This window comes from Meles meles, chromosome 9 (assembly GCF_922984935.1).
Source record: "Meles meles chromosome 9, mMelMel3.1 paternal haplotype, whole genome shotgun sequence".
Classification (NCBI taxonomy): Eukaryota; Metazoa; Chordata; class Mammalia; order Carnivora; family Mustelidae; genus Meles; species Meles meles.
In genome coordinates, this window is record NC_060074.1 from 51,380,191 (window position 1) to 51,394,475 (window position 14,285).

Consider the following 14,285-nt stretch of genomic DNA (forward strand, 5'->3'; position numbering starts at 1 on the left):
AATGAGATTTAGTGTTTTGGGTTTCTTCCCCCCCGCCCCACCCCCGCAGCCCCCAACCAACTCTTTCTTCACTTTCTAATTGCTATCAGGGTTACAATTACCTTTTAACTAAATAAGATCACCTATGCCTCTTACAACTAGATTTTCTTTACATATTTCAAATAGAAAGATGATGAACAGTCAATGTTGATTTTGTAGCAATAAATACAAGCAGAGGAGACTGAATTGCTCTGGGACAGTCCTTTTCTTGATGCAGTCTGAGAACTGACCCTAAAGGGACCACATCTGTCAAGGCTGAGGAGTGTCCAAATACCAGGGCAATGAAAACACTGTAGCAAATAGTCTTCCCCAGAAGTAAAACCTGAGTCTGGGTCTTGGCAACTGCAATTCCCCAAATTCTAAGCCACAACTCAATTTCAAAATAGGATTTTTACATTTGCGGCACTTACGTGAATGAGATTTAGTGTTAAATAAAAATCTAAATTCTTGCTCAATATCTCTGTAAATTGAGGGGCATCAACTAGTTAGGCTTGTTCAACTGGACAAACACTGGAAAGATGTACAACCAACCGATTATCTAAAAGTAAGTAGACTAATATAATTTAAAATGAAAACTATGATACTAGTATGAAACTGTAAGGGCCTATTTAGCTAGAGCGATTCCATCCGGCTAGCTAGTTCAAATAGCTACTATGGGGTGAATTGTAATTCAATCGGCCACCTGTGTGTAGCCAGGCTCAACCACATGGCCTTTGCTCTATAAAAGTTAGTCGGCAAGGCAGAGAGGGGTCACCCTCTCTGTAAGAGGCGACCCCGACTGGTCGGTTTGATACTCGATGCTTGGCGTGAAATAAAGCTTTGCTTGATCTTCGCTTTGTATAAGTCTCATTCCTTTGATCACGGACCCAACAGAAACCAAAGAACAAAAAAATAAATACAGAAAATGCTACGTTCTTATGAGAAATTATTACAAAAATCAGACAAATTGAGAGCTCTTCCAGAGGCCTGAGCATCACAAAAAAACCTGAAGAGCCTGAAGAATACACTTTGTGGTAATGTTACTAGGATACATAAAACATGGAGATACATGTTTCAACCCATCTGAATCCTTTCAGAGGATTCTGCATTGATTTAGGCCAGTTACTTGACTGCACCATCAATATGAAACCACTAAAATTTTCTAAGTTATCCATTATTATTTTGTTTCTATACCAAACTGATCCAAGTTGCAAGCTTCTAAGATCTGTGGTTCAAATCCTCAGAAGTGACTTTCCCTTCCCTTGGCCCAATAATCAAAGTTGAGGCATTCAAAAGTTATTTTGTTGTCCCTTTTTGCATGGAAGGTTTACTTCTTGCTTCACATGAAAGGAATAGCCCCTTGGTCTCCAGCTTTATCTGCAGGGTATTTTAGACTTCTCATTAGGTTAGTTCTTTTTTCTCTCAAAGAGCACATAATATAACAGTGTCTTACATTCATAGCATCTTAAGTTCAATGAAAATGGGATGTTGGAAGGAAGAAAAGGAAGGAAGAAATTCTTAGAACAGCTGCTACAATGATGCCACTATAAATTCCAGAAACAGATCATTCTTGAAGCTACAAACTGGTAGTTCATATAAGCTTAATGAGAAGCACACTATAAAATCACAGACATGTAAAGCTTCACAAATTTTCCATTTAAGCTCCTTTGGCAAATAATAATATTAAGTGTTATAATTACAAACTTTTAGTGGTTAGGAAACAGGAGAAAATGGGAAGGGTAAAACACATACATGAGACATAAGCTAAATTATCTAAAATATTAAATATTTAAATTTTATGGACACTTTGGAAGTTTTTAAAACCAAAAAATAATTCAGATATACTATTTGGTACACTTTATTCATAAATTGCCAACCATTTCTCTATGTATACTATGTAAATTTTTCTATGTATACTTTTATTCTTTCAATGATAAAATTTAAACCAATTACTAAGATGTCTTCAGAAGGAATACCAATATGAAGAAAATAAAAAACAAGCAGAAACTAGGGAGCACTGCAATCTGCTCATTCTTAGCATCCCAGTTTGGAAAGTTCCTAATGTTAGATAAAACAAGTCTGCTTCATTTTTCACTAGATCTTTTTAAAACTAAAGGTAAATTAATTATAAGCAATGCTGTCAATGCTACAACACATTACATCATACAAAATGGAAAACTAGCGCAACTGTTTCATCGTATCAAAACAAAAGTGAAGATCGTCACACATGGGCACTTCAGAAGTTCTTCTCTTCATAATTATTTTCTGAAGTTTTTCCTGCTGGAGAGAAATCACACAACCAATTTGGCTAAATACAGACTTTTAAATTTCACTGATTTTTAAAAACCATTCTTTCTGCAAACCTAAAGTTTCAAATCACCTGAAAAGTTTGATTCTTGCCTTTTTACTTGGTTCCTCTCTAAGTCAAGTTCCACAAGTAAGTACACAGAGGATATTAAGTCTAGTATCTAAAAACCACTTTCACACCACTCACTTACCTTATGAATGAATGCAAAAAAAAAAAAAAATTAATCACTGAACAACTGTAAAAACTACATCTCTGAATGTAACTAGACATTCATTCAATTAGAAACAGACACCAATACTCCTGTTTAAAGCATATCTTTAACAACCCAAAATCAGTAGTTACATTTTGGGACTATCATTTAGCCTTACTTCCTTTTCATTACAATTATATAGAAGTTCAAGATATTTATCATTTTCTGTATAACATTTAGATAAACAAAAAGCAGACATTTGCATACTGTTCCACATGAAACACAACTTTACCATTTAATAAGTTAATTGCCAGTATTCTAAAATACTTCATTTGCTAAATACTCTCAACCTGGATGGTTTAGAAATGAAGTATACATTATTCCTTCAGATTCTAAGGAGGTTAGCTTAATGATGTAATCTCATACTGCTATATAGGGAAGCAGTCCAGTACAGCTATTAAGCACACTCTAGAGTAAGACTCTCAAAATTCCTATCCTAGCTTGGTCACTCAGCAGCTGCATGATCTTGGTCTAACTTACTTAACCTATCTGGGCCTCAATTTTCTCAAATATAACATGGGGGAAAAGGACCACTCACCTGCTAACATTGCTGTAGGGATCAAATGGGGCAATGCGCAGAAGATGCACAGAACAGTGCTCAATAAATGACAGCTGTTTTACTACCACTACTCTCCCTCAACTCAGATAATAAAGTTTCTCTTCATTGTCCCTTCTCTCATCTATTCCTTATCTATTAGATGGGTGCTTAAGTTCTTTAAGAGCATCTAATAAATAATGTAAAACCACCATCTTCAGTAGGAATCAACACATGTAATAAGGCAATCCCATTTTAAACATCACATTTAATGCTGGCTCTGCAATGTCACTGGATAATTCACTTAATTCCCTGGGCCTTACTATTCCCACCTATAAATCAGACATTCATCCTCTAGCCACCCCTTTTTTAAGAGTCAGGAGGATCATATTCTGTAAGCTATATCTGTCTCTCAAACTTATACACAAAGACAGTGATAGAATTATAATTCCTTTTAAAACAGATTAGGTATCACAACTCTATTCCCTGAAACTTAAAAAGGGCAAAAACCAGTTTAAATTATTAATGATACCTAGCCCTCTGTCTCTTACCAAACTCCAAACTTAATGAGGTCAAAGAAAATATAAAGAGAAAACTGCACATGGATAAATGACAAAAACTTAAAAAGAACTGCATGAAAATAAACTACGATTTTAATTTAAAAAAAATTTTTTTAAAGATTTTATTTATTTGATAGATAGTAGTCAGAGGCAGACAGAGAGAGAGGAGGAAGCAGTCTCCCTCCCCGCCGAGCAGAGAGCCCGATCTCTGAATCGATCCCAGGACCCTGAGACCATGACCTGAGCCGAAGGCAGAGGCTTTAACCCACTGAACACACCCAGGCACCCCTGATTTTAATTTTTAAAAAACTTTAAACATAGCAAGGATACCCACAAACTGTGATGTCTCAAGTCATACAGGATTAGACTTTAAAACTTCCTCTAAAAAGTCACCTAAGCCTTCTTCTGAACACAAGCCATCTAGGATGAAAGTATGGAGGAACATGGCTGTTACTATCTCCTACTCCAAGTCCTTTCAACTAGATTCATCTTTATATCTAGCTAAATCATTATATACTGTTTACACGAAAGTTTACTTTTTAGTTTCTTCTCAATTGTGGGCACCTTTGAAATAAGGAGCGTTCTCATTTACGTACATATCACTAATGCAAAGGATAGGTATATGTACATAGCAGAAACTCATATGCTTGTAACTAGACAACTTTATGTAGACAGTTATTTCCGTACATAAGAGAAAAATCTTCTATTATATTGAATATACGTTAATACGTAATGACCTTAAAATTACTGAAAAATAACCTTTCAGAGAAGTAAACATTTTATCACATGGCCAAGGAAACTATACAAAAGCCCATGTTTTTGAACAGAAACTTAATACTCGTTCAATAATCAAAAGGTAATGGGTTAAAGCCTCTGCTTTCGTCTCGGGTCATGATCTCAGGGTTCTGGGATTGAGCCCTGCGTCTGGCTCTCTGCTCCGCAGGGAGCCTGCTTCCTCCTCTCTCTCTGCCTGCCTCTCTGCCTAGTTGTGATTTCTCTGTCAAATAAAAAAAAAAAAAAAAAAATCTTAACCCAAAGAGAAGATCAGGCCCCAATGAGTAAAATTATGTTTGTTTTATAGTGAGAACTTTGTTTTTTTAAGTCTAAAGTAAGTTTTAAGAAAAAAAAATCAAAGCTGAAGAAAAAGCAAATTATATTTCGACTTAGAACAGTCCTCACTCAGACATGTTTAGTCCTTCAAAAGGCATAGCTACCAGCATCACTCAGATTTGGAGAAGATTCAGATTTCCACTTTGAGAGCACTGTACCAAGTAAAAAAGAAGTAATTAGAAGCAGATTTTCTTTAAAGCCCATTAGGCAAAAAACTAATTATCTTTAGTACTACCACTAACTACAATTAACTTTTCAATAATAAGCAAAAGAAATGTATGATTACTTGGCTAGAGAAAGAGGATATAAAAGATTCATCTCCACAAAACTTTCAAATGTTTACAAATATCATGACTGCCAAATCAGCCATTAGAAGATGAGAAAATAAAGTTCAGCCCACGCATGTGAGGGAACACCTGTTAAGTTTTCAGTGCAGGGTATATACATTATGTATCTTAACACCACAGTCAACAGACTCAAATGCCTATTGACTAAAAGTAGTATGAAGGTATGGAGAAAGAAATAAGAATGAAAGACTAACAACTTCTATACATGACAGTAATCTACTCATTCTTACTTAAAAAACCTTTACGGGGGCGCCTAGGTGGCTCAGTGGGTTAAAGCCTCTGCCTTCGGCTCAGGTCATGATCTCAGGGTCCTGGGATCAAGCCCCACATCGGGCTCTCTGCACCGCGGGGAGCCTGCTTCCTCCTCTCTCTCTGCCTGCCTCTCTGCCTAGTTTTGATTTCTCTCTGTCAAATAAATAAAACAAACAAACAAAAAAAACCTTTACGACTTAGCCTTATCATTTCTCTAGTTAAAAACAAACATCCTGGGGTGCCTGGGTAGCTCAGGTCATGATCTCAGGGTCCTTGGGATCGCACCCCACATGAGGCTCTCTGCTCAGCAGGGAGCCTGCTTTCCCCTCTCTCTCTCTCTGCCTACTTGTGATCTGTCAAATAAATAAATAAAAATCTTTAAAAAAAAAGAAAAAAACCATCCTAGTACAGAGCTATGGGATACCACAGGTAGCTTTACTAGCTACTGATACACAATCTTATGATGATTTTAAGTCACATCATAAGTATTTCTAAAACACCCAATTAAAAATCAACCTGTTAACCTGTTGAGCTTTGTTCTCTTTCCTTTTTAATCCTGTTACTTACGGAATATATCCGTTGTACTCTATGGAGTGCTTCACTGTATCTGTTAAAACTTATTTTCGTGTTGCCTTTTTCCTCCTAAGGACCAGACTAAATAGAAAAACAGCTTCAATACAGCATTTCTCCCAAAACGCTAATTCCATGCAACGTTAATTCCATGCAATGTGCTAGACAAAGCAAAATAAACACTTAACAGGGGGGTAAGGGAACCTAGGGAAGTGGGAAAAGGGAAAATGGTTAAAAAACAAACCAAGTAACAATGAGAAAAACAGTTTTAAAAGGCTTCTGTGAGACTTCTCAGCATCCTTGGAAAATACTGTGCCCTGTGAATCTCAAAGGAGGAGAGGAGTACAGTTTATTCTTCCACACTTACACTGTCTTCTTAATCTATCCAAATACTCTCCATACTCAGAAACACTACTCTGAAGTTTTTTAATAGATGAGTTCATATTTAACTGAAATGCTATCTAAAGAAAATAGTATCATTAGTAAATCTATCAAAATCTACATACAGAGCTTAGAAGTTATACAAACACATTAGATCTGGGTCAATCTATTTTTTAATAAGTACTTGCCTGGATAATGTAAATGCATACAGAAAGTTACTGAGATTCAGTAATCATGAACAAATAACCTAAGGGGGAAAAAAGCCTTTTTGTTACTTACTAATGTCCAATTCAACGACACGAATTCTGTAAATACCCAAAATAATTGTACTTCAAAATCAAAAGGAACAAATCAATTGGTCCAATCAGTCAGTCTAAGATACACCAATAGTATGAATTTCTGTATGCCAAATTGTCATTTCCCCCGAAGGTATGGAAAACTTTTTGCGGTAAAACTTAAAAAGACCATCACTAAAGTCAGACAGATAGAAATACATTTCGCTATAATTTAAAATAAATGGAAACAGGTATTTTTGCTTTATCCACCAAAAATTATTACATTTTATCTTCTCTTTTACCAAATTAAAAAAACAACTATAGAGAGGCAAACACTAAAAATAAGAACTAAGTTGTAGCACTGTAAAGTCACAAGTAACCACTGAAAATAGTCACATGTAACATCTACTATCTCCACAGCCTATACTGTAGGAAAGACTATGTTTTTGTTTCATTCATTCAACAAGTATTTTACCGAGCACCCATGCTGTGCCAAGAACTGTGCTCAGCACCTGTGGACTTCTTATAAAGAACAAAACACAGGACCTGCCCTCTAAGAGCTTACAGTCTATTATGTGCTGGAAAGACAGAGCAAATACATCATAAAACAAAACAAAACTAAATCCCAAAATACGTGAAACAGAGTTACAGGTAAATTTCACAGAACTTTTTTTAATCTGAAAGGGAGGTGTATGCTGGGCAAAAAAGTATGCTGATCTTCAGGAAAAGAATGAACTTGAAATGGCAGAACTTAGGTAAGTAAAGTTAAGCTCATGGTGGTAGTGAGCTGTGGGTAGGAGAGCATGAACAGCACAAGCTCACTCATGAACTAATATAATCAGTCAAGATATCATAAAAAGATACAGCCTGCGTTCAACTTAGGGAGTGCAGACATGAAGCTCAGAATTATGCACTGAATTGTACTCTGGGAGATTCTTTAAATTGTGGAATTTAGACATTATACCTTACGTACAAAAAAACAGTGGAGGTTCTTGGGCAAGGAGACAACATGCTAAAATCAAGAACTCGAAGGGCAGACTTCAAGCAAGAAAACCAGCTCAAAATTTGTTAAGAGTATCCTGGGCATGGGAGTGTAACTACTTGGGTCCAGATGGCAGAAGGAATAGAGTCAAGATCTGTTAAAGCCTGCCGCACTGATTTTAAGAACAAGAAAATCAAAATCATTTGTGAAAAGCATTCATTTATCAATTTATTGAACAAAGGCAAAAAAGTACTGAATGATTAGAATTAAGGAGGCATTACTTAAAGAATTTTATGTCCATATCAACCCATAAAATCTCATACATATCACCTGTTCTTACCAAATGATACGAACTGAACCACAGGTTGTTAGAGCTGAAGAAGACTTTAAGTCTTTTATTCTACTTTTCTCATTAAAAGAAAAATTTAAAAAAGAAAGAACCCCCTAAGAGGACTTTCTTAGGCTTTCAGTGAAGGCAAAATCACCTGTGAAGAAGGTAGGACTTGCATGCCCTTCGCATAGAAAGAACAACAAAAATTAGTAAAATCTGAAAACCTTTAAAAGCAAAACATTCCGGGGTGCCTGGGTGGCTCAGTGGGTTAAGCCTCTGCCTTCGGCTTGGGTCATTATCTCAGGGTCCGGGGATCAAGCCCTGCATCTGGCTCTCTGCTCGGCAGGGAGCCTACTTCCCACTCTATCTACCTGCCTCTTCACCTACTTGTGATCCCTCTCTCTGTGTCAAATGAATAAATAAAATCTTAAAAAAAAAAAAAAAAAAGGCAAAACGTTCCTGACTAAGTAAAAAATGGCCTCACGTACAATCACATCTTTAGGCAAATCTTTACTGCAAATATTTGAGTATGGCCACCAAGCAAGGAAATTACTTTATTAATAACAGTTTTTAAACCAGTGATAAACCATTATTTAATTTCCATATTATTTAAAGTTTATACACCTTTCAAGGTCCCTCTCAAATAAAAGATTCTATAATCCTGTAAAAATAGGACAGTTTTTGCATATGAAAAGAAGAGGCAAATTTAATCTATACAATAGATATCTGAGATAAACTTGAAATCTACTTTTTAGTAGTAACAGATTCAGAATTCTAAAAAGGGGACAGTAGGTCATCTTCTGAATAAAAGCAAACAACCAAACTCCTTCAGAAAACCGTAATTCTCTTTTAACCTAAATAACTTGATGCATTTGAAAAATTCTGACTTCTGTATGTTGTTATTCTGTCCAGTCTGAATATTATTTTACAAACAAGTTTTAAAATTTCATGTCATATTCAGTAACATGTTGAAGATCAGAATCATTTAGCAAGTAAGACTGGCACCAATTTTCATTTTCAACTGGTCCCAGAATGAGATATTAATGTGAACTAGGCAATATACATGAAGGTTTCATAACCTTCAGTACCAAAGTCTAAAAAATCTGTAAACTGATTTTTTAAAATTGTATGGCAGAACTCTACCAACGTTGTGTCACTATAGTGAACTATATAAGCACCCTGCTGTTTCTCTTTAACTTCTGACCATTAATACCTCAGAGTGGGTAGAAGATCAATTTTACTAACCGTCTACTCTTATTTTTAAGCAAGTTGTTTCCTGAGCTTTAAATTTGATTTCTAGATTACTTGAGTATATTTAAACTATCCATGCCCTCCCAGTCAGTTACCAAAGCTCAAATAAGAATTAGTTTTACCAAGATTTGGGCCCCATATAAGTTGGATATGAAAAGGGAAAAAAGAAACAACTGAATTTTAAGGAAAAACAATGAAGATTTTCTTGGGACCCTAAGAGCTGGACTCTTAAGTCATTCATTCATTATCCTAATAGGAGCCAACAGGGAGAGAGAGACTTTTAAACATCTAGTCAGGTACACTTAAAGATTCATGGCATAAACTGGTTTAGGAAAAAAGGAAGAAAACCACAAGGTAAAATTCAGAGTATTACAACAGATGTGTACCAAATAGCAAGTAATCTTACTAGGAAGATGGTCACTGATATAGCTAAAGAGAAAGGGCCATAAAGGAAACTGTGACCAGCTTATGTCAACGAGATACATGAAAGTACTTTAAAAAATATATATATATATATAATCTGCATTTTACTAGAAATGACTAGCTGGTGTCTTGGTTTGGTAGTGCAATAGCACCATTACAGCAAGGGTAAGCAGGTCAATCCCTTGCAAAACTTACCTTGATTGGCCCAATGGAAACAGAAGGCCCCAGAAAAGAGAGAAGCATCTGGCAGTAGCAAATTGTTTTATTTTATCTTTCTGTGGAAAGAAACTAATTTTAAATAAGAACCAGAGCATTTAAAGAATAATATTTTTTAAAGCTCATTATCTAGTTAGAGCAGCTCTACTAAGAAAACCAGAAGAGCTCCTTGCTGCTTAGAGATGGAAAGAAACAGAAGGAGGATCAGAGTTGTTTCTCCATCACCTAAGGGAATTTTAAAACTTGTGTTATTCTAGAACAACAGAATAAACGGTTCTTTCAAAAACAAAAACAAAAAAACCAACCCAAAAAACCCCCAAAACTCCTACAGGCAGAATCTTTTGGGCCTGGTGTCTTTGAACAAAGACTTTTATACAAAATTAAGGGCTACATTATAAATAAAAAGGAAGAAAATTATTTGACATTAAGCCCTTCTACTCCTAAGGTTAAGTTCAAAGAAAAACGCACAAAGCAAAGTCCTTTCTCCACGACAATTTCATCAGTAACTTAAAATATCAAGGCTTAAGTGATTATCAACATAAACAGTATTAATTAGCAAAAAGACCATACCTAATTGACTGGCTTTCCAATATATTTTATCAGCCTAAATTTTTGATGATTTATTGAGATACTCAAATTGAAAGAACTCAGCCACCAAAGAATATGTGTATTATAGAACCTGACAGGAGGCATAAAATTATTCATGGTAACTGAACCTGTTACCTTTCTTGGATGCTTCTCTAGGAACTCAGTTCTACTGAATTCACTGAGTCAGCATTAAAACCTTTTGATCTAAATCACTCCCACAAAATGTCCATTTACAATTTATGCTGGGGATGAAAGGGACAGCTCAAAAGCAGGAGTGCAGAAGCAATAAGCATTAAAACAAAACAGTATAAGTGGAACGTGAACCACCTATTTGGCACTGTCCTATGAAGAATCAAATTAGAGTAGAATCTCCCTACTCTACCCCCACTGCACGCGCGGGCAAACACACACATACACAAGAAGAAGCTATTTCAGAAATAAACTTTATTCTAAAGCAAAGACCTAAACAATTGCTATTTTTAGATTCTATGCATTTATGTGGTCCATGGACATAAATTATGTTGACCTATAAAATAATATTCACTCTTCAAACATTAACTTCAATTAACATACTTGGAAAAAAGAATGTTAATACACTAAAAAGACTACATGTACAATTACTTGAAAAAAGAACTCTTAGTTTTGTTGTAGCAAAAAATAAATTTTTTATACAGAAAGCTTTTCCTTACATTCGAAATTTGATTAGTGTCATGACTCAACATTTGACTTATTTAACAATATTATTTTGACATAAACTAATTCTTAAACAGCTACAAATATTGACCCAGGTTTTGAAATCTTGACACAATGATACCACAGGCAAAAATAAACAACAAACAAATACAAAATAAAACAAAAACATTCTTACTTGTCCCATTGGCGGCCCTCCCATAGGGGGCATCATTTGCGGCATCATTCCATGAGGTACAGGAGGCATATTCGCTCTCTGACCCATAGGGTGCATTCCCATTGGGGCATAATGCATGCCAGGGTGCCCCATCTGAAAAACAGGGACAATTTAAAAATCAGCAAGAACAAATGCTTCTCAAAAATCTGATTTCCACATATTGGTTATGTGCAGTGCTTTAATATTAGATGAATGTGTGATTCAGTTACTGGGTTAGCTTATACTTCCTTGTCTTAAACAAAATGCACTACCCATACTTCCTTGTCTTAACAAAATGAGCTTGCAACTGACCAAACTACAGAACAAAATAGGAAAAGTTAAGATAATTACTGGACAGCTAGAATATATATTTTATTTTTTTTGGAGCAGCCTGCTTTAATCAGTTAGCTTACTAAACCTGAGGAACATGTGAAAACCAATTTAAAAACTGTTATGGGTGAAAAACCACAACTCTGTTCTATTTCACACAGCAGATAGCTAGTTAATATCTTAACAATAACTATTCTTAAATTTATTTTTAAGTTAATTTTAAACTTTGAAACGAGGATTTTCCAAATTAATTCAGATAAGAGTTGGTCTTAACAGAACACAAACATTATGGGTACCCAGGGACACTTAACTCCTAACATATGAACATAGTACTTCCTAAAAGAATCTTCAACACAAGGAAAACTACTTCTGAAAAAAAAAAATTTTTTTTCAGACTAAGGCCTCTCAAAGCCCCTAAATACAAACAACGAACACTTTCATTTTAATTCCCTTTTAAAAGACAACTATTTCTTTACCTTTGTGCCCTTTGTTCCAGGTCTTAAAACCAGGTAATTATCCCCTGCCAATCTTCCCAGCTGTACCCCTTGCAACCACCACTACTACCGGTGAAAACAGATTTTGGCAGCCTCTTTCAAAGTCTACATAATCAAGTTTCCGCCTCCCCCTCCCTGCTACAGCAGGCCTACCTCTCCAAAACGCTCACCCCGCCCAAGGCCCAGCACCTCCACCGCGCATCTGCCTAGGCCAAGCCCAGTAAGAACTTCCAGGGACCCACATTCTTCCCTTTGTGCATCCCCACTCTCCAATTCTCCTCCTCGTTACATAGCCCACCATCTCGAGCTCTTTCTTCGTCCACTCTCATCTTCTTCTCCTTTTGGAGAAAGCTTCCTGCCTCTCTGACTTCGTTTTTCATTGTGCCGCTTTCCCCCTGCTCCACCGATCCCTTACCGAGGGCCGTCTCCTCACGAAGCCGTCAGCAGAGACCCAAGAACTGGAGCAGAGGCTTGAGCCGGACAATCTCCGCTCCCCGTCCCCGGGACCCCGTGAAGGAGGATGGCTCTCCATTTCACTCACCATGAGGCCTCCACGCTCCGCTCCCGTCCCCGGCCTCATCGTCGGGCTCAGACTGCTCCGCCGGCGGCCACTGCCGCTACACATACCAACAAGAAGCGATCTGAGTGGCTGGCGCCCGCTGGGGCCAAAGGTTAAAGGCTGCCCTGCGCTACGGGGCGGGATCAGTGGGGCCAATAAGCTGACAGGCTTCCCCACTGTCCAATCAGAGTGCGTTGCCGACACGCAGCTCTGCGGCGATTCGCCCCCAGCCTCAGCCTCACTCGGCGTCGCCTGCATGGAGGGGGGGTAGGGGGACGGAGGAAGTTTCTGCGCCTCCGCCGGGAAAACTCCACCAACTTTCCCCGGGGAAGGGAAGACAACGGTGTCCCAGCTTCCCGAGCTTAGACCACCTCACCCCGTAGGGGGTGGGGCAGTTGGGGCCTGCCACCTTCACTCCCTCCGCCCGAGTTACGTACGCCCCACAAACCTGAGGCTGCCCGGGGTGGGGTGGGGGTGGGGTAAGCAGCGTCTAGCGTTAGCGGTGGCGAGGGCCAGGCGCGCGCGCGCGGTGCTCGAGGAGGAGAGGGGGCGGGGAACAGGAGTGAAGGGGGGGCTCCTTAGGCGAGGGTTCGTGCTCCGTACGCACCAGCTGGAAAGCCCGAGGAAGGGGCGGGAAGGAGGCGTGTCGAGCAGGGTGGAGGGAAGTTGTGATGGGGCAGGGAGAACAATGCAAAAGGAAAAGAAAGAAGGGCAGTTAAGGCAGGGGAGAGCGGGGCCACAGAAAAATAGGAGCGTATAGCAGAAGGGAGAAAGCAAATTGGGAAATGTGAATCCGAGGGGTATGGGCGGGCGCTAGGACCGGGCGTCGAGAAGATGCGGCTTTGGGGCTACTGGGGCGCGCGCTTGCTTGGAGGTGACGCGGCCGTGGCGGAGGTCTCTGGTAGGGACGAAGCACTGCAGGGAGAGGAGACTTGGCTACCTTTAGCCTCGGCTCAGCTCTTTCTGCGCACTTCTCTGCTTCCTTTCCTTCCTATTGAGCTGGGGTCGTGCTCTGGCCCAGGGGCGCCCAGCCTTTCTTTTGATCCTGCTGCACCTTCCCTGTCCAGTAGCGCACATCTGCGCCCCCCTGCGCGCCAGTGCCGGGTGGTGGAGGCTGCGGGGGGCTCTGGCCGCTGATTGGCTGCTGCGAGCGCGGGGCGGGGCGGGTGGGAGTCTCTCGACCTCCGCGGGCGCGCTCGTCTTTCCCGCCATGTCGTTCGTGGAGGGCGGGCGGCGCTCCGCTCCTCTGCGCAGACGTCTCGACACCCCTGTCACGTTTTCCCGGCCCGCGTTTTCCACTTTCACTCAGGGGGATAGTTGGGGTGAGGGTGAGGTGGACGAGGAGGACGGATGCGACCAAGTGGCGCGTGACCTGCGGGCGGAGTTCTCGGCCGGGGCGTCGTCGGAGCCTAGAAAGGGCTCGATATTCCGGCGGGACGGGGACGGGTCTCCAGTTCTGCCCGATAAGCGCAATGGCATTTTCCCGGCGGTTGCGGACGGCGGAGCCCAGGCTCGGCGGTGGCCGGTCCAGGTTCTCTCAATTCTTTGTTCGCTGCTGTTTGCCATCCTCCTCGCCTTCCTCCTCGCCATCGCCTACCTGATCGTAAAAGGTACTGAAG

General features: G+C 39.5%; 2 protein-coding genes across 10 annotated transcripts in view; one reads left to right on the forward strand and one right to left on the reverse strand.

The window, feature by feature from the left end:
- The window catches only part of PRPF40A (pre-mRNA processing factor 40 homolog A), a 55,979-nt gene extending 42,863 nt beyond the window's left edge, over positions 1–13,116 (reverse strand). For 4 of the 8 annotated variants that reach the window (XM_046019174.1, XM_046019173.1, XM_046019172.1 and 1 more), the window contains exons 1-2: positions 12,649–13,116; positions 11,266–11,397 (exon numbers count right to left, since the gene is read on the reverse strand). In XM_046019174.1, coding sequence (XP_045875130.1) covers positions 11,266–11,397; positions 12,649–12,924 — 408 coding nt within the window. In that variant the 5' untranslated portion in view covers positions 12,925–13,116. Of the gene's footprint in view, positions 1–11,265; positions 11,398–12,522 lie in introns of all 8 variants that reach the window. The other 4 variants (XM_046019170.1, XM_046019169.1, XM_046019168.1 and 1 more) reach the window with 1 other exon arrangement.
- Positions 13,117–13,373: 257 nt separating this feature from the next.
- Positions 13,374–14,285, forward strand: part of ARL6IP6 (ADP ribosylation factor like GTPase 6 interacting protein 6) — a 36,357-nt gene continuing 35,445 nt past the window's right edge. The window contains exon 1 of one of the 2 annotated variants that reach the window (XM_046019177.1): positions 13,374–14,276. In XM_046019177.1, the coding sequence (XP_045875133.1) occupies positions 13,877–14,276 (400 nt within the window). In that variant the 5' untranslated portion in view covers positions 13,374–13,876. The remainder of the gene's footprint in view (positions 14,277–14,285) is intronic. The other variant, XM_046019176.1, reaches the window with a different exon arrangement.